General features: G+C 47.7%; 1 protein-coding gene across 9 annotated transcripts in view; it reads right to left on the reverse strand.

Annotated features, from left to right (window-relative positions):
- MCPH1 (microcephalin 1) overlaps positions 1-19,130 on the reverse strand; it is a 185,880-nt gene extending 166,750 nt beyond the window's left edge. For 5 of the 9 annotated variants that reach the window (XM_072950537.1, XM_072950535.1, XM_072950534.1 and 2 more), the window contains exons 1-3: positions 18,818-18,970; positions 17,637-17,728; positions 15,449-15,567 (exon numbers count right to left, since the gene is read on the reverse strand). In XM_072950537.1, coding sequence (XP_072806638.1) covers positions 15,449-15,567; positions 17,637-17,728; positions 18,818-18,857 — 251 coding nt within the window. In that variant the 5' untranslated portion in view covers positions 18,858-18,970. Of the gene's footprint in view, positions 1-7,357; positions 7,423-15,448; positions 15,568-17,636; positions 17,729-18,421; positions 18,500-18,623; positions 18,687-18,817; positions 18,971-19,111 lie in introns of those variants that run through there. The other 4 variants (XM_072950540.1, XM_072950542.1, XM_072950541.1 and 1 more) reach the window with 4 other exon arrangements.
- Between the last annotated feature and the right edge of the window lie 333 nt (positions 19,131-19,463).

The following is a 19,463-nucleotide window of genomic DNA, read 5'->3' on the forward strand; positions in this document are numbered from 1 at the left end:
ATTTCAGACTTGTAACACGTCAAGATGCTCAGTGTGTGGCACTCATAAAGGTATAAACACGTGCCACAGCCCTCTTGGTGCAGGCTGTTGTCCCGCTGGTGTGCAATCTCCATTCTTAAAGTGAGACATACTTTACCGCACAATTCCGTACACACACGTTCCTAGAATTTCCTTTTCATTCTTAGAGAGCTTTCTACATCAGTAGGGATATATTCTTCCTCGTTCTTTTTTTTATTGCACTGTAATTTAAGTGTATTTCCAACCAGCATTTGCATGCTAAATGTTGAACAGTGACACGTGGCTGTGAATCTCAGCATGCAGACAGAAGACCCCGACGCGAGCTCAGAACTACTGTTACTTGGTAAGAACACATCCCTGCCTCCCACTCCTCATGAGCACACGGCAGAGTCAGAGGCACAACATAAGTCACCCTGCACATCAAACGCAGAAGCAGATGTGAGAATGCAACTGTCTTCTGTTAAGCCAGATGTGAACAAAATTTCCAAAACTGTAAAAATGTAAAGAATGCAGCACAATCAATGGGACAAGCAAAGGACAAGAAGGCAGAGCAAAGGCCACACAGCAAGGTGACAGGACAGGGTCAGGAGGGCCACCACCCGATGGAGCCAGCATGAGGGAACAGGTCTGGGGGACTCAGGTCTTCTGTCTAGAAGAGCAGAGACAAAAGGCAGCGAGCGAAGTGAACTGGGCTGTGACTCGGGGACAACACGCACCCTCATGTTATGAAATGAACGAAAAGGAGTCAGGAGACAGTGACACACAGGCCAGGCTGGTGTCGCAAAGGCTCTATGGCATAAGGAGTGTGAGGGGCCCTGGACAGGTCACTGAGGGACAAGCTCCAGGACAGGGACACTGAGACCAGGGCTACTGGGGTAGGAGATGCCCAAGATTTCAGCAAAGCCTGGGAGGCTGGGCCAGGGATCCTGGACTGGGCAACACTCAGGATAAGAACAGAGTGTGCCTGACCCCTGTTTAAATCTGGCCAGCTGAGCACTTACGTTTTTCTCTCTCTCCCTAAAGCCCCAATCAAATGACAGTAAAGGAAAACAAAACAACAGAAATAAAGAGTAGGTAAGAGGTGTCTGGGGACCTGAAACAAACAGAAGCCCCAGCCCTGCAGTCTGGGGATGGGGGGGAGGGCAGGGGAGAGAGAACAGGAAGGGTGGGAGTCCTCCCCTCACAGCCAGAGGGGCTTGGGAGGGAGGCGAGGATGGGTGTGAGCAGCGGCAGCCTCGCTCCTGACTACGCCCCACTCGCCCCTCCAGCAAAGCAGAGGCCCTGGGCTCTGCTCTCAGACAATGTCTCTGGACCAGAGACGCCAGGCCCAGCTCAGGCAGGACCAACCTTCACAGGAAAGGAAATGTATTTGTGGTGCGTTTTCAGATACAGCTAAAAACCACATCCACAGTCATAATGGCATCAACGAAACTACTGATTTAATTGATCACATGCACTGGAATAATGAGAGGGTAAGAGTCCTGGGGGAGGGTGTGCACACAGCAAACGCACGCACATGGGGTGGGGTCCCCCGAAGGCAGCTGGGTGGAAACCAAGCCCTCGCTTCCACTTCAGGAAGTCACTAGACAACGCTGAGAACCATCAAGGCAGCAGAGAAGCCCCAGTAATCAGCAGTCCGGAGGGAAGTCAGAGTTCCAGAAGGAGCCGCACGAGCAGAGGCGTTGCCTCCGGGGAATAGGAATGGGGTTAACAAGGGACAAGTGTGTTCACTATAAACCTTGTAAGACTAGTTGATTTTCCTCTTTGCTGTGTGTGTGTGTTGCGTTGCTGGGGTGTGTGTGTGTGGGTGTGTGTGTTGCTGGGGGGGGGCTCTCTTCATAACAGGACAGGGAAGGGAAACCAAGCCTCCCTCGGTTCTGGCTTGCACAACAGGGCCCCACAAACCAAGACAGAAAATCAAGTTTAGGAGCAGCTGGAAATGACAACAAGCTCAGATCTGGACGTATTTAAACCCAGGGACTCGCCCAGCGCCCCCATCCTGCACACGCCGGGGATGTCCTGGGATGAGGATGGATGTAGTGAAGCTCCACTCCTGAGGCCAGGCCTGAGGGAGCACGTCTGTCCCAAAGCGTCCTCTCCTCACCAGATGCCAGCACTGTCGTCCCCCCGCCTGGGGGCCTCCTGGGGCACATGCCCCGCCCCCCCGCAGTGACCCTCCCTCCCCCGGGCACCCATCCTCCTCCTCCTCCGTCCTCCTTCGTGTCTCTCACCTCAGCTCAAAGCTCACCGCCTCCAAGAGGCCTCCCCAGGCAGCTGGTCCAAGCACGGTAACCGACTCCAGTGGCCCTCCTGGACCTTTAAGGACCTCACGCAAGTTTTCCTGCACTTACAAAACTCATTTTCCTCATTAAAAGTGTGTCCCATGAAAGCAGGGAACACGCCTGCTGAGTCAGAGCTGTAACCCCAATGCCTGACAGAGTAAGCACTCGAAAAGATTTTCTGAACAATGAGTAAACTGTAGGAAGATGAACACTTCTGACCTCCTTATCTTACAGCATACATGTAAGCACACACCAAAAAATATACACATATAGCTCACAACAGATCATAGAACTACACACAAAAGCTAAAACTATAAAGATCCTAAAAGAAAATGCACTAAAAATTCATGATTGTCAAGCAGGCAAAGACACTTAGAATATTGAAGACAAAGCACAAAAGAAAATGAAAAACTGGACTTCAACAAAAGACTTGAAATGCTTTGAAAGACATGATAAAGAAAGAAAAAGATAAAGCACAAGATTCAAACCAAAGACAATACACGAACAGTCACCAAGCTCGTTAGCCTATGTTCAGCAGCAGTCGTCGGGGGAATACAAACTGAAACCAGATGAGACCCTCAGACTTATGGTTAATTGATTTTTGACAAGAGGCCAACATAAGTCACTGGGGAAAGAACAAGTCTTTTCAGCAAATGGTGCCGGGACAAATGTAGGACAACCTACACAAAAAAGAATGAAATTAGACCCCTACCTCGTACCGCACGCTAAAGGTAACTCAAAATGCATCAAAGATCTATATGTAAGAGTTAAAACTATAAAATTCTTAGGAAAAAAGATAGAAGTAAATATTTGTGATCCTGGTTTTGGCAGTAATTTTTTAAATGACATCAAAGCACAAAGAAACAAACAAAAATATACTAGACTTCATCAAAATTAAAACCTTTTTGCTTCAAAGGAAATGGTAAAGGAGATGTAAAAACCTGCAGAATGGGAAAAATATTTGCAGATTGTGTATGATATGGATACATGTGACATACCCATATGATGGAATACTCCATGAGAAACGAGGAGATTCTGACACATGCTACAACGTGGAGGGATCGGGAAAACACTACGTTATGAGAAAGAAGCCAGGCCCAAAGCCCACATACGGTGTGGTTCTGTTACACAAGATGTCCAGAACAGGCAAACCCACAGGGATAGGGAGGAGACCAGTGGCTGCCCTGCGCTGGGGGCGTGGGGACCAGGGATGTAAAGGTTTCATTCTGAGGTGGTGACAATGCTTCAACTGATTGTGCTGGTGCTTGCACAACTCTGCAAATACATCAAAACCCACTGAATTGCACACTTTAAATGAGGGGGTTATATCCATCACCAAAGCAAAAACAAAACCATCAGTACCACTACATATCCACTGGAATGGCTACAAGTCAAGATTGAGAAATTCCAAGTGGCGGTAAAGATGTGGGGCAAGTGAAGACTGATGCCCTGCTGGCAGGAATGGAAAATGACACAACCCAGACAACAGTCTGGGTATCGATCCAGGAGAAGTGAAGACACACAAGGTCACAAACATGACTGATCACAGAACCTGAGTCCCAACAACCAAAAACTGAAAACTACCCAAACAACTATTAACAGGTGAATGGATGAACAAACTGGTACATGTGTGCAACAGAATACTACTCAGCTGTTAAAGAAACGAAATTACTGATACATATACATCCACAAGGATAAATCTCAAAAACATCACGTTGAACAAAAGCAGGCACAACACAATACACACCGGATGACTCCATTTACACAGGATGCTACAACAGGCAAAGCAAACTGATTGATTGTGACAAACCTGGTGAGGGGGGAGGGCAGGGAAGCTGACTTACAAGGGATGCGGGAAACTATTAGGTGATGAAAATGTTCTTTATTTTGATGGTGGTGGCAGTAACAAGGGTAAGTATGTTTGTCAAAGTTCAATAAACTATACACTTAAAATAGGACTATTTCATTTTATGTAAATAATATTTTTATAAAGTTGAACTTTAAAAAACAAACTAATGACTGAAGCCTGTAGGAAGCCCACAGTTAAGGAGTGGGCAGAATAATGGATCTACTGTAAGGGACGAGAAGCAGGCAGCAAGGATGGGAAGGACCAGGAGAGAGGCTTCTCTCTCTTTCATGATCCTTTGATTACCAATTTTCACCTGGAGCAGTGCTTACCAGCTTCTCTCAAGTGAAACATCCCCTATTTCCCACTATTAGAAGCAACAAGATAGCGGAAAAGAGGTTGCTGGACCGGGGGAGAAGACCCGCCTAACCCCGCCATCACATACAAGACGCTTAAACCACAGTCATCACCACCGCGAGGCTCAGCCAGCTCTCGGAAGCCTCCCTCCAACCCTGGTGGGTAAGTGCTACTGGTTTCCTCCCATTTCACATCTGAGGAAACTGAGGCTCACAGAAGATCATCTGCCCAAGTTTACAGAACTGTCAGTCTCCTCTACTAGTCAGTCTCTGGCAGAGCTTGACCCGGGGCGAAAGGGGCGCCTGCCCCAAGGACTCACGCTGCAGGGGCACACAGGCCTCGAGCCTGGGCTGACGCCGGTCCTTCCGTGGCATCGCGTGTGCTGGCGCGCTGGGGAAACACTGAAGCCACTACATCAAAACCACGTTTATCACCAGGCACTCAGTCAAAGTCTACTGAATAAACAGAAGAGGCTCACCAGCTGGGTGTCTGTTTTCCTTCAGAAATATAAAATGGTAACGTCATCCCCCCACCTAGTGGTGCAGAAGAGAAGTGTTTCAAGAGACGGCCCTAAAAACAGAACCAACTTTCTACCTCATTTTCCGACGACTGCCCCCAGAGCCGGGGAAGCAGGGCAGCACCTCGGGAAGCCCGGCCTGGATCCTGCCGAAGGGCTCACCCCTGGGAGCCCGGAATCTCAGCGCAGCCCACCCACTCAGGGGATGAGCCCTGACCAGACCTGGATCCCTGGTTCCCAGCCCAGTCAGGAGTTGTTCAACAAGTGTCTTAATCCCTGTACAGAAGGGCTGGGCACTCAGGGGAGAGAAAAACGGATGACATCTTGTGAAGGACACCACTGGGTAGAAGAGTTCAAGTCCTGCACCCGCCCCTCCCAGGGGCCGAGGGAGGACCCGAAGCTCAGGTGACAGCACAGGGAGCAGAGGGGAGTGGGGAGGAGGTGCAGCCAGGGGTTGAGCACACACCCTCCGCCATGGCCCCGGAGCCGAACCTTCCAGCACACATCACCGTGCTGCTCCCTGGGAAGTGCTCAGAGAAGAGGGAGCATTTGAACAAGGCTGTAAGGAAAGAAATTTACTGACTGAATGTGAGGGAGGGGCACTGGAGGGAAGTAAACAGCAAGTAACAGAGGGGTGCCCGGGACGCCGGGGAGAGACCCGGCGGCTGCTGCCGAGTCCCTCTGGTTCTCCTGCACACATCAGAAGCACGTTAGCATGCTCACCTCTATTCACTTATCTTCAAACCACAGGATGGTTGTGACAGGGAGACAGGAAAACCTTCCAAACAGTAACCAGACGGGGAGAGTTTAGGGTAATACACACCCCGACCCCCACCGTTCACTGGTTTTCTTCTAAAGACTGACCCGAGGTCACGGGTCCCCAGGCCCTGCTCCCCCCACCCCCGTGCGCTCTGTCCGGCCACGCTGGCCCCCAGCGGCTCCTCCACCACGAGCCTACCCCACGGCCTCTGGGTGAAAAGGCTGACCAGCTCCATCCTGAACTGTAGCAGGGCACCTGCCTCTGGGACAGTACAAATGGGGACGATCTCTGTCACTGATCTGATGCCCGACTGGATTTATGAAACCCCGGTACACACACCTTGGTCCATCACAAGTATCTCTTTTCTTTTTTTTTTTTTTTAATTGCTCCGTGTCCTCACCAGTGTCAAGTATTTCTGTGCAGAGTGAAATAAGGCTTTCAACGCAGAGGATTCTGGCTAGTGTTGAAGCCGAGATACATGGTAGAGAGAGGCGAGGACTACTCTGCCTCCCCGTACCCACTTACTGTCAAATGCCGGGCAGAGGGGACCCCGGACAGCAAGGCCAGTGTCTGACATTGAGGTGACCCTTCCCCAACATGCTTGAAACAGTAAAACCACCTGACAACCTCGGTGCCTGTTTACGACGCGCATAAGCTGGTAGGAAAGGCGTCTGGGCTGGAAGGACAGGTATCCGTGTATGAGTCACCGCACACGGATGGCTACAGAAATAAAAGCATGGCAGGGACACACACAGGTCACTAAGATGGGTGGGGGCAGCAGTGAGCATGACCACAACCCAGATTCTGGGTTCAAACACTACCTTCCACTGAAAGGAACCAGGGCTCCTTGGAGAAAAGGCTGAATCCTGGACTGGGAAAGAGAAAGTACAAGCTGAGCCTGGATTAAATTCTTCCGGAAGAGAAAAGAAGTGTTCCGGGAATGTTGGAAAAAGGAGAAAATGGCACAGGAGTCAACTTGAATGGCCCACCAGCAGCCAATGGGGGACAATTCAAACCTTAAAAGAAGCAATGACAGTAATGGATTGTAACCCACTGGGTAAAGGAGCAAGACGCGTGTGCACACATGCACACACACTCACACACACACTGATGAGGGACAGTTACTCACGCAGTCTGAAAGGCCCTCCTTCGAAGGCCACACTAATTAACGGCCAGGGGGGCATACTCACCCGGAGGAGGGCCTGGGAGGCATCACTGTGCACCGAAAGGAGCCTACCTACCAGCCCTCCCGGGTCTTCCCTCAGGTCATCTCACCAGGAAGACCGTCCCCACTGAGGGCACCTCGCAGCACCACCCGTGACCTCCGACAGCATCAGAGGCACGAAGGCCAACGACAGGCTGAGGAGCGGCTGCACGGGGAGAAAGACAGGAGACACCAACCAGACGCAGGGGGCTTCTGGGGGCGTAGGGGGCCGTCTAGTGCGTGACTGGAACAGCCCGTGAGATCATCGTGGCTGTGCGAGGAAACGAGCCTGCTGGTAGGAAACACTAAATGCAGGGGTGAGGGACGCACTCAAACAGGCAAGGACATCACCACCCGCAACTGTGCTCGTTACCTGTGACTGTGTACAAAGTGTTCCTCAGTCGTCAACCTTCAACAGAACTCAGACCGGACAGCCCAGCTGACCTTCATTCCTCCCACCTTTATTTCTTCTTCCTTCAGTATGGAAATGTGTGTCCAAAGGAAATGTCAGAATTTTATCAATTAGTTAGACAGCTGTCTGCTCTTAGAAAGAACATACCCAGAAATAACCCAACAGAATGGGAATCTAGTGACACCTAGTGAGCTCGCGTATTTCATGAAGTTCACACTCAGAGGGAACTAGCAGCGATGGCCTATTAACGAAAGAATGGACACATGGCGTACAAAGTGAAGGTCAGTTTGGCTGTTACCTCTAAGTTCTGTCAAAGGAAGTTCAAGTTCATTAAAAATCAAGGAAACGCAGATGAAATCAACTTTATCCCTTCACCTACAAAGTAGGAAAGATTGAAAGGTCTGATAACTCACACTGCTAGAAGAATGGAATTCGGCACACTCTTTGCAGAACGTGTCCCGATAACATCTATCCTAAGTTTAAACACGTAGAGTCCACGTCTGCACCCAAGAGTCCATGTTCTGAACTTAAACCTATGGAAAGACTTAGATCTCTGCAAGAAGGTAATGTATACCAAGGGTCAATACTGGACTATTTCTGAATGGAAAGAAAAAGGAGACGGGGAAAACCTGATACTCACTAGGAGACAGGTTACATAAATCACTGGGTATTTATTACAAAAGACCACACACATGTTTTAAAAAATGAGATATATCTCTATGCAAAAATGTGGAAAAATGTCCTCTAATACACTGTTAACTAGAAAGTCATATGTGCTTTCCATGAAAAAAAGACTATTTACGTGGATGTATATGTAAATATGGATGTATATATAAATATGAATGTATAAATGCATACGTTTGCATGATTTATACACTCAGTTAAAAAAAAAACAAAACGCTGAAACTATGTACTCTGAACTCTAACTGGCAGACCTCCCCCAGCTGCGGGGAGTCCTGGAAGGTAAGGCATGAGGTGGATTAAGTGGGGATTTTTCACTTTAAAAGCAAGCACGTAGTTAAATATAAATACATTTAATTCAAAAGCAAGTTTTCAAGGCAGCAAAAGGAAATCTAAAAATCAATAATTGATTGTACATAATAATTAAAAATCTGTGTTAACAACAAACAGTAAGAAAAAAAGAAAAGAATTTATATTAAAAATGTGATTAAGTTCACATTCAAGGGAACTTAAGAGACTGCTTTTGGGTAAAGTTACAATTATTTTGGAAAGTCTATGAGCCTCTTGGCTCAAGTGGGGGCAGAAATGGAGAAAAGGGATGAAGAGGAAGGAAATTAGGGCACAGCCCAGCAAATGAGCAGGACAGTAGGAGAAAGACTGCTGGTGAGAGGTCCTAGGTCAGGACCAGCTGGACCTCACTTCAGCACAGGAATGCCAGCTGTCAGCTTACACTTTTGCCCAAACTTCTCCATCAGCTTCAAGCTTTCAGTAAAGGTCGGTTTTTCTGTACCCCACCCCAAATGTGCCTGTACAACATTTTACAGCTCTGGTATCTCCTCTCTTCATCAGTTGTTGGGACAAATACCTCCTGAGCACCTGCCATGTGCTAGGTGCTCACTGGGAACACAACTGTGGAAGATGACAAACACGGAGGTTGTACTCATAGGGTTTACATTAAAATGGAAAGACAAAATGCATGATGAGGTAGGCAGGCAGGTAGACAGACAGACAAATGAACAAAGTTTTACCAGAACAAAAAGGACATAAGGGGCTGAGACAGGGAGTCACAAAGAGGGCTCTGCTACAGCTTGGGGGACAGAAGCACTTTCGGGAAAATGCCCCTGAAATGGGACCCGTATCAAGAGCTGAGTTCAACCAGAGTGAAGCCGTGGGGGAGGAGGCGGAGTTCGAGGCAGCAGAGCTGAGAACTAAAGGTCTGCCTGAGGACAGAGCATCATGAAGCTACCAAGGCGGAAAGTGGTGCAGCTGAGGCTGGAACAGGCCAGAGTCAATCAAACAGATGAATCATCAGAGCTCTGAACAGGGGTCAGCAAACCGTTTCTGTAAGACAGCGAGTATCCTGGGCTTTGCCGGCCATCAGTCTCGGCCATGCTACTCCGTTCTGCAGGGGAGAGCAAAGGCAGCCGTTCACAGTGGGATCAACATGCCCGCTGTGTTATTAACGAACGCTGAGATTTGGGGGTTTATGTAATTTTCATGGGTTATGAAATAGTCTTGATTCCCTCCAAACCTTTAACACTGTGTAAACCACTGTGAGTTCATGGGCGATAAAGTGCTGTCTGCTGATGTACAAGACATGCAGGGAAAGGGAGACAGACAAGGTGAGCGCTGTCTGGACGCGGGGTTGGGGCAGAGACAGGGACTCAGGAGAGTTCACCTGACATACAAGCAATGGGCCGGGCCATTGTAATGGACTGGGCACATTCGGAGGGGAGGGAGAAGGGAGGGTTTCTGGGGCTTCACCCTGAGGAAAAACATCACAACCTCCATGGGAGTGGTAGTGACGGGTTGCTGCTGTCTTTCTGGCCAAAGGAACTGGGATAAAGAGTCAGAAAACTAAGGCCACCAGGAATGACGCAAGGATCCAGGAAACAAAACACCAGAGAAGAGGAATCTCAGGTTCTGAGCATAAAAGTCCAAGTTCCTGGCTGCCCCCGACCTACCTGTCCACGGGGCAAACAAATCAGCCTGCAGCTAAGCTTGAAGAAGTGAACATATCCAAGCAAACGCCCAGCACAGATCTTAAAACAACAGTCTGCAGTTTAAAGCTAGACAAACCAGCTGCTTGCTAAAACCATCAATACCCTTTGGAGCAACAGAAAAGAACCTAGACTTCACATACACCTATGACATCCAAGATATAACCCAAAGTTGTCATACGGAAGAGCCAGGAAAATGTGACACATTCTCAAGAAAAAAATCAATCAACAGATGCCAACCTCGAGACGCTAAAATGATCAGACAAGGAACGACTATAATTATCCTCTGCCAAGAAATGGGAAATATGCTTGTAGTGAAAGACAGGAAAAGTAAAGACAGGAAATCTCAGCTGAAAAACAAAACTTGCAAACATAAGAAAGAGCCAAGTGGAAATGTCAGAACTGAAAAACACCTGAATGAAATACATTTAATAAATGGACTTAATGACAGAATGGAGTTGATGGAGAAAAGAGCCAATGAACTTGAAGGAAAATCAACCTGGAGACTAAAAAAGTGACTGATAAATAGTGAACAAAAACCAGGGCATTAGGGACAAGGGTGAAAATTTCAAAAGCTGTATTACACAGGATGACTGGCAAACTATGGCCTGCAGGCCACCCAGCCCTTGACGAGGTTTTGTAATAAGGTTTTGCTGCAACACGGCCACACTCATTTGTTTGCTCATTCTCCAGGGCTCCTTCCACACCAGGACAGTGAGTAGTTGAGTAAAGACCACGTGGCCCACGAAGCCTAAAAGGTTTACTATCTGGCCGTCTACAGAAACTTAGCCAATGCCCGATGTGTAGCTGATTATGGTACCAGCAAAACAGGCAGAAAAGGCATCCGCAGAAATAACGGCCCTAACTAACCATGTTTTTAGAAAAATATATATAACCTTACATGTTAAGAAACTCAGCAAAATCCACACAGAATAAATTAAAAAGCACCATACCTAGCCACTTATGTTAAACTTCTGAAAATCAAAGATAAGGAGAAAAACTGAAAAGAAGCCAGAGAAAAAGGACACGTTACTTACAATGCAGAAACTATTTGACTAAGAGCTTCTCATGAGACACCAGAGGACAGAAGACTGGGAAAATGCCTTTAAACATTAAAAAAAATAGTCAGCCTGGAATTGCATATCCATTGAAAATATTATTCACAAATGATGATGAAATAGGACATTTTCAGATAGAGAAACCTATGGAAATCTGTATTCATCTGATTGACAAGCCTTTAGCTAGACTGATCAAGACAAAAAGAGAAGCGATTACTAAAACCAGAAATTACTGATCTTACCACAATAAAAGGAGAAGGGTTTTAACAGAATACTACAAATAAGTGCATGCCAACAAATTAAACAGCCTAGATTCAAGTGGACAAATCCTAGGAAGATAAACTACTCAACAGACTCAAGAAGAAACAGAAAATCTGAATAAACCTAAAACAAGAGATGGAATTAGTGAACAAGAACTTTTTCAAAAAAGCAAGCTCAGGCCCAGACGGCTTCACTGGTGAGTTCCACAAATGCTTGAAGAATTAACACCAAACCTTACAAACTTCAAAAGACAGAAGAACACGTCCCAACTCATTCTATGATGTCAATACTGCCTGAGACCAAAACCAGAAAAAGTCATCACCAGAAAACTATTGACCGATATTCCTTATGAATACAGATGCAAAAATAAAAATAAAAGATGTAAGTACTAACAAATTGATCCAGCAATTAAGAAAAGTGTACAACATGACCAAGTGGAATTTACTCCAGGAATGTAAGGCTGGTTCACCATATTAAATCAATCGAATACAGCACATTAATAAAAGACAAAAACCACATAAATCGCTTAACAGCTGCAGAAAAAGCATTCAACAAAATCCAATATCCTTTAATGATAAACCCAAAACAAACAAAAACTGGAATAGAAAGAAACTTCCTCAACTTGAAAAAGGGCATCTATATAACCCAAAGCTAACATCACACTTAATAGCGAAATACAGTAAAACAGTGAAAACTTTTTGCCTAAAATTGGGAGCAAGACAAAGAAGTCTACTCTCACCACTTATACTCAACATTGTGCCAGAGTTGTAGTCAGGGCAAGTAGAAAAGAAAAAGAAAGAAAAAAGCATCCAGACTGAACCCGGAGAAGTTAAACTATCTCTATGTACAGATTACAAAAAACCACCTCCATGAAGTGTTGCACAACACTGTATACTGAAAATCCCAAGGAAATCCCCAAAACACTTAAAGCTAACAAACAAATTCAGAAGACTTGCCGTTTACAAGGTCAACATATAAAAAATCGATTGTATTTCAATATTTTAACACCTGAACAATCTAAGAATGTAATTAAAGCAATTCCATTTACTATAGCATCAAAAAAGTTTTTAGAATAAATTTAACCTAGGAGAGGCAAGATTTGCACCCTGAAAACTACAACACATCACTGAAAGAAATCAGACAATTCCCCCAAATGAAAACACATCCAATGGCCATCGACTGCAAGATTAAATATTGTTAAGATGGCAACACCTACGTAATTAGAGACTCAGTCTCTATCAAGTATCAGGTGCTCTTTTCCCCCTAGGAAAAAAAAAAAACACATACAAACAGCAACAGAAGAAAAAAATGATACAGTGAACTTAAAAAAATTAAAAACTTTGTGATTCAAAGGGTACCAACAAGAACTCTTAAAACTCAATAAAATAACCCAGGTTTTAAAAAATGGACAAAAGTATCTGAATAAACATTTCTCCAAAGGTACAAAAGAAAGCCAATAAAACCATGGAAAGCTGTTCAACATCACTGGGGAACACAAATCAAAACCATCGTGAGACACCACTTCACATTCATGATAACGGGATAAACACAAAGAAGGGCAATAACCTGCACACGTTACTGGTGGGAATGTAAAATGGAGCATCCAGTATGAAGAATAGTTTGGTAGTTCCTCAAAAAGCTAAATAAACAGTTTCCATGTGACTCAGCTATATCACTCCTAGGTGTATATATACCCAAGAGGATTGAAAATACATATTCACACAAAAGCTTGGACACAAATGTTCATAGCAGCATTACTCATAATAGCCAAATAGTGCAAAAAACCCAAATGTCCACCAACTGATGAAGATAAAACGTGATCTATCTTTACAACGGACTACTATCCAGCCATTCAAAGGAGTAAAGCACTGACGCAGGCTACAGCACGAGTGCTCCAGCCACATCCTCCTAACTTCCCAAATACAATCCCATATACAACCCCAAAATTCTGAACCCAACTGAGATCCACGGTCTGTTAACCAAACTACCTCCCCACCCCCCAACTCCCGCCGTGAGCTCTGCCCTCTGCCCCCAGAGAGCTTGGAGTCCGTGGTCCATCACCACCACGGCTCATCATCCCTCCAAACCCGACAGTACGTGGGTGCCTGGGTAAACCCTTCTGGCTTGCAGGCTGCTGGATGAACCACCAGCCTGATCCTCTGGCCTCACGGTCAACCTACAACCACCGCCCGCAGGTGAGCTATTAGTCCTGCCCAGTAGGGCATTCCCTCCAGGACAGTCCCTGACCCACCCCTTTCCCACGATCCTAGACAACTACTTCACGTGTTCTCCTAAAACCTTTCTCCCACTCTCACTCCCAGATGATGAGACAGTAGAAACGAGAACAGCATTTCCACAAGGCCTGATGACACATCTGCTCACTTAGCAGCAACTGTCCCTGCACACTCTGCACTCCCTCCTGTCCTCATGGAATGACTGTCCTTGATCCTACGTAACCCACAGGACACACAGGATAACCTACACATCCTGTATGACCCGTGAACTTATCTGCTGGAGTCCATCCCCACAGCCCCGTCAGCCACGTCCACGAGCAAACGTGCCCTCTTGCTTCTGCGTCACCAGAACTCCGCTCTCGGCCGGGTGGGCTCCCTCGGCACACAGAGATGCTGTCAGTTCTCCCACCTCAGCCTCTTCTCTTCCATCCCCCTCCAGGTCCGGCCCCGGCTCTGTGCCCCCACCAGACCCGTCTGCACACCCCGTTTCAAATCCCCTAAACTTCTACTCCCTAATCCGCCAAAACTACTTGTCAAGACCCCGAGACCCCACGTCGCTAGCTGCAGTGGTAATCTCTTATACCTGTCTTTATCAACCTGTTTGCCAGAGTTGATCATTATCCCCTCCTTGAAAACCTTCATCTGAATTCTAGAACCCCCTCCTCACTGTTCTTCCTTCTCAATCAAGCTCCAACTCTGAAGTGCTCAATCCTGGACCTTCACTCTTCCCTTGTCCACACTCACTGATAGAGAGATCACAACCTTCCCCCCTGCAACTGTCCGCAGTGACTCGGGATCACGTCCACACCCCTCTGCACTGATGACACCCCTCCCCCCAACTACCTACAGGACTCGGGATCACGTCTACACCCCTCTACACTGATGACACCCCTCCCCCCAACTACCTACAGGACTCGGGATCACGTCCACACCCCTCTGCACTGATGACACCCCTCCCCCCAATTACCTACAGGACTCGGGATCACGTCCACACCCCTCTGCACTGATGACACCCCTCCCCCCAACTACCTACAGGACTCGGGATCACGTCCACACCCCTCTGCACTGATGACACCCCTCCCCATCTATACTGCCCTTGCCCCTAGTCCTATTCGCACATACCTCTGCATCACACCCCACCATCTGACCTCCCACCACTCTGACCTCGACCTCCTCCTAAGCCTCCTCCTGACCACTGCTGTTCCACAACAGTGGCTCAATTGTGTCCCCACAAATTCACACGCAGTCCTAACTCCTAGTACACAGGATGTGACTGTGTTTGGAAATAGAGCCTTTAAAGAGCTAGTTAAGGTTAAATGAGGCCACTAGGCTGGGCCTTAATCCAATAAGACTGGTGCCCTTATAAGAAGAGATTAGGACACAGAGCCACTCAGAGAGACCAGGTGAAGACACAGAAATAAGATGGCCAACTGCAAGTCCAGGAGAGGGGCCTCAGAAGAAACCAACCCTGCCGGCACCTTCACCTTGGACTTCCAGCCCCCAGAACTATGAGAATTAAATTTGTCATTTAAGTCCCCAGTCTATGTATTTTGTTATGGCCACCCTAGTGCCTAACACAGCCTGCTTCCGTCTGCTTTCCTGAATGCACCAGGCTCAGAACAGTCTCAGAGCCCCCAGGCAGGGTACGGATTACACCACACCCATCTTTTGGAATCTGAGGCTCATGTTAAATGACCTGCCCTGGTAAGAGGCAGAGAAAAGGTGGAAATCAAACTTCATCTGGTTCTATGAAACGTGCAAAACATCTCCACACTCTATCAATACTAGACAACTAGGAAAAACAAGAGAACAACTTACTTCTCCACCCAGAGCACTGAGACGAGCTTCAGGCCCCTCCTCCGAGCTTTGTCCCAGGTGCTCCGGTAGCCGTCTTTGAACACCACGTGAGTTACTTGTTTGTTGAACGTTTTTGAAACCTGCAGACACAATGCAGAAAACAAAATGCAAACTATTACTATTTGCACAGTTTCATAAGTACTATAAATATAAATGTGAAAAGCAAAGTAACACTTCTGGAAAATAACAGAGAAAATCTTTGTAACCTTGGTGTAGGAACAGATTTTTTTTTTTGAATAAGATACATACAAAAAACCTCACTACAAAGGAATAAACTACATTACAGTTACCATCAAAAGATATCATTAAGAAGGTGAAAAGGCAAGTCACAGAGTGACAGAAAATATTGCAATTCACATGGCCAACAAAGAGTTAACTGAAAACTAGAGAATTCTTACAAATAAAGAAGAAAAAGAAAAACCCAATGGAAACATGAGCTGTAGACTTGAACAAGGAAGGTCTTTAACATAAATATTTGAAGACATGCAGGAAAATGCAAATTCAAACCAGGATGATATACCACCAGAACCGCACCAGAATGGCTGAAGGTAAAGACAGAAAAAACCAAGCACAGTGGTGTTTTCATACACAGCAAAAGTATAAACTGAGTCAACCACTGCAGAGAACTTAGGAAATCACTGACAGTGTCCTCAGATGTGTTCAACCGTCCTCTGTCATACAGGAAAATGCCCTTGGTTTTAAAGATACTAAATATATTTAGGGACAAATTATGACATCTGCAACTTACTTGCAAATAGTTCAGAAAAAATTACACATATAAGTACACTGTTTAGAGGCATGGAGACACAGTAAGCATGTTAATTGTTGCATCCATGTTCACTGTACAATATTTTCTAAATAAAAGATGAAAAACAAAATGATTCAAGAGATCTATGAACTTAATATTACTCTCAAAAGCCATTTTGCCAGCTCCTATGTTCCATGGTTTTTTTTTCTCAGCCACAAAGACATGTGCAGCCCAAGTAAGTGGTTGGTGTCATCAAACTCTCAAGGGTTTCTACCTTCTAGTGCATCAGGGAAAGCGTGACTTCTTAGGTTCAAAAGCAAGCCCTGCCCCTACATTATGACTGACCTCCACCCTAGCCTACTCTGAGCCTCGGACTCCCCGTGAGAGTAGGGACGAGAGTGAGCCCCCAGTGCTCAGGAGCACCCACTCTCTGCCTGAGGGTTCTGCATGCCTCCCTCCTTTACTTTACGCCCTCGCCTCGCTCGCCCTAATCCCTGCCCTGCCTTTGACGACATCTTACTCTTGTTACTGTCTTCCTTCCCCAGCCTGTCAGCCATCCTCCCCACATCCCAGCACACACACACACACACACACAAACACCTTGTTCACAGCTGAACTCCCTCTGAGAGCAGTCTGCTTCCACCATCTCCATCCCACGGGGCTCAGTGACTCCAAGACAAATTTCCATCCCCTTCACCCAGTTCACTGGAAACTGTGATACACTCAACACTGACCTTGCAGTTTTCACACTTAAGAGTATACTTCCCAATCTTTACTCTTCTGAAGACTCGACAGTGTTTAAAATGCTCTCTTTCTCGTCTGTCCATCCCTCCTCTGCCTTCCAGGTTCTCCTGGCATCCTTCTCCATCTTTGTCCCTGGGGACACGGCTCCCATCACCGGCCCGTGAACTATTAAATAGGCTGCACCTTCAGCACTTTCATTCTAACCACCTGGGTCGTCACCACACCGGACCCTTATCTTCACTCCTGGAACATTCCTAACCTTGACGATCTCAAGTTCCAGACCTGTATGTCCAAATGTCTACCAGGTATTTCCAATGTGCTCAAATTCACAAATGTTCCCATAAAAAAAAAACTGTTCCTTTTCTTGTATTCTGCACTTTGATCAACAGTATTACCATGCCTCCCAGCAGCCAACCGCAGGACCTGCATTTTCTTCCCAGAGCTTTCCTTCTCTCGCATTGCCCAGAGCCCTCCTGCTCTGTAAATGCTGCTGTTCTAAATTCCTCATACCACAGTTCTTTTGTTTCACCCCTCCAATTACCGTCTTCTTTGCCCTTCATGGTCTTAGTAATAACTCCCAAAATAAGAAAATGCAAATATACCTCACTACATTTCCAAGGACCGTCATACGCAGCAATGGCAACATGAATTTCTTACCTTTGCCCCCATATCCACAAGCTGATTTGTAAACGTCTTTGAATAATTTTCTGTTCCATTGGCCGACCACACCTCGACATACGCCACAACACCTGAAAATTAACAAGACACTAGCATGAAATACATCTGGTATTTCAGCAACCCTCATCCAAAGATTTCAACAGATTTATCTCGCTCCATGTACATTAAAAAGTACATTTAAAATTTCTTCTGTTAAACCCTATTCAAAGCAGCATTGGTACTATTACGGTTCTTAAAATGTCAAGAGAAGAACAGCTTTACTCATACTTATGTCACAGTTTCATTCTCAACACTGGATGCTCTTCCCAAATTCCTAAATCAACCCTAAATCTTCTAGCGCAAGAGTCTGTTTTCTGAAAAGGACGAGTTAGTAATTATTTTGGGCTTCCAGGGCCATACAACCACTCAGCCTCATTATAGCAAAAAAGCAGCCAAAGACAATACACTAAGGAGCAAGCACAGGTGTTCCAACTTTATGGACAATGACGTTTAAATTTGGTATTATTTTCATCTGTCCCTTCTGTCCTCCCCCAGGCCCACCATTAAAAAAGCAAAGAACATTTTTCCTTGCAGGCCCTACAAAAACAGGCAGCATGCAGGATCTGGGGGCAGGGAGCATAGTTTGCGGATCTCACGCTTTAAAAGAACTTCCAGGTGTGCGTGGACGCACTGAGCGGTTATGATAACAACACTGACCCAGACCTTGGAGAGGAGCTACGGCTTCTTTTCCTAATTTCACTATTGCCCCCCACCCTCAAACCTACCGAGCCGCAGACGCCAGAACCAAAAAAAGCGTTTAGTCACACCCGCCCATTTCTTCCACCCGTTCGCGTGCCTGTACCGTTCCCCTCACCGAGCCCAGGTGGGGCCGGCCCGGCACCGGGCTCGCGGACAGCCCCCAGCCCACCCAGGCGGTCCCGGCGCTGGACTCGGGGCAGCCCCCCGCCCCACAAAGCCGTTCCCCACCCCACAGGGCCGTCCCGGCACTGAGGTCGGGGGCGGTCACCGAGCTGGACTCCAGGACAGCCCCGCGGCCCACCCCCCCTCGGTGGCCGGCCGGACTTCCGGGAGGGCCCTGCGAGCCCAGTCCCCGCGCGCGCCGCGACCCGGTGCCGTCCCTCAGCCCGCCCGCCGCCGCCGCCGCAGCCCTACCCGCTCACCTTTCAGGACCGGGGCGCCCGGGGCGCCGGCGGCCGCCATGACTGGCGGCGGGACGCTCACAGCCACAAAGCTGCGCGCGAGCCTGATGGAGCGGCGGCAGCGCGCATGCGCAGGGCGGGCGCGCGCCGCTCCCCTCCAACCCGGCGGAAGTCGGCGCTTACACGTTATGTAAGCAGCCAATGGCAGGGGCGAAACCCCCTAAGACCCTCCCCCGCGGGAAGTGCACATAGGTTTTCCACCTTCAGACTCGGGCTCTCCCCCTGTCTACCCTGCAAGGTCCAGGGACCCCGCACCTCCGGTTCCCGCGGAGTGGGTGGGCCTTCCCGGCTGCCCACTCGAGCGCTGCCGCCCGGAAATCCCGCAGAGCGGACGAGCCCGGCGCCGCGCAGACTCCCCGGCTTTCAAACCCCGCGCCCGCGGAGCCCCGCCCCGCCCCGTGCTGCGCATGCGTGCTGCGAGGCCGTGCCTCGGGAGGGCGTGCTGCGGGAGGAGGCCCGCGCTCCAGGCTTTCCCGCCGTGACACCTGGGCGGGAGTGTCGTGCCCGTCTGCTGATAAACTGCTTGTTTAATCTCCCCGGCACACCGACTCAGCTACAGGGCCCGTGCTGTCTGTATTAAAGAGTGAACCAATGAGTGTGTAAAAAG

The sequence above is a fragment of the Vicugna pacos genome, chromosome 26 (genome assembly GCF_048564905.1).
Source record: "Vicugna pacos chromosome 26, VicPac4, whole genome shotgun sequence".
NCBI lineage: Eukaryota > Metazoa > Chordata > Mammalia > Artiodactyla > Camelidae > Vicugna > Vicugna pacos.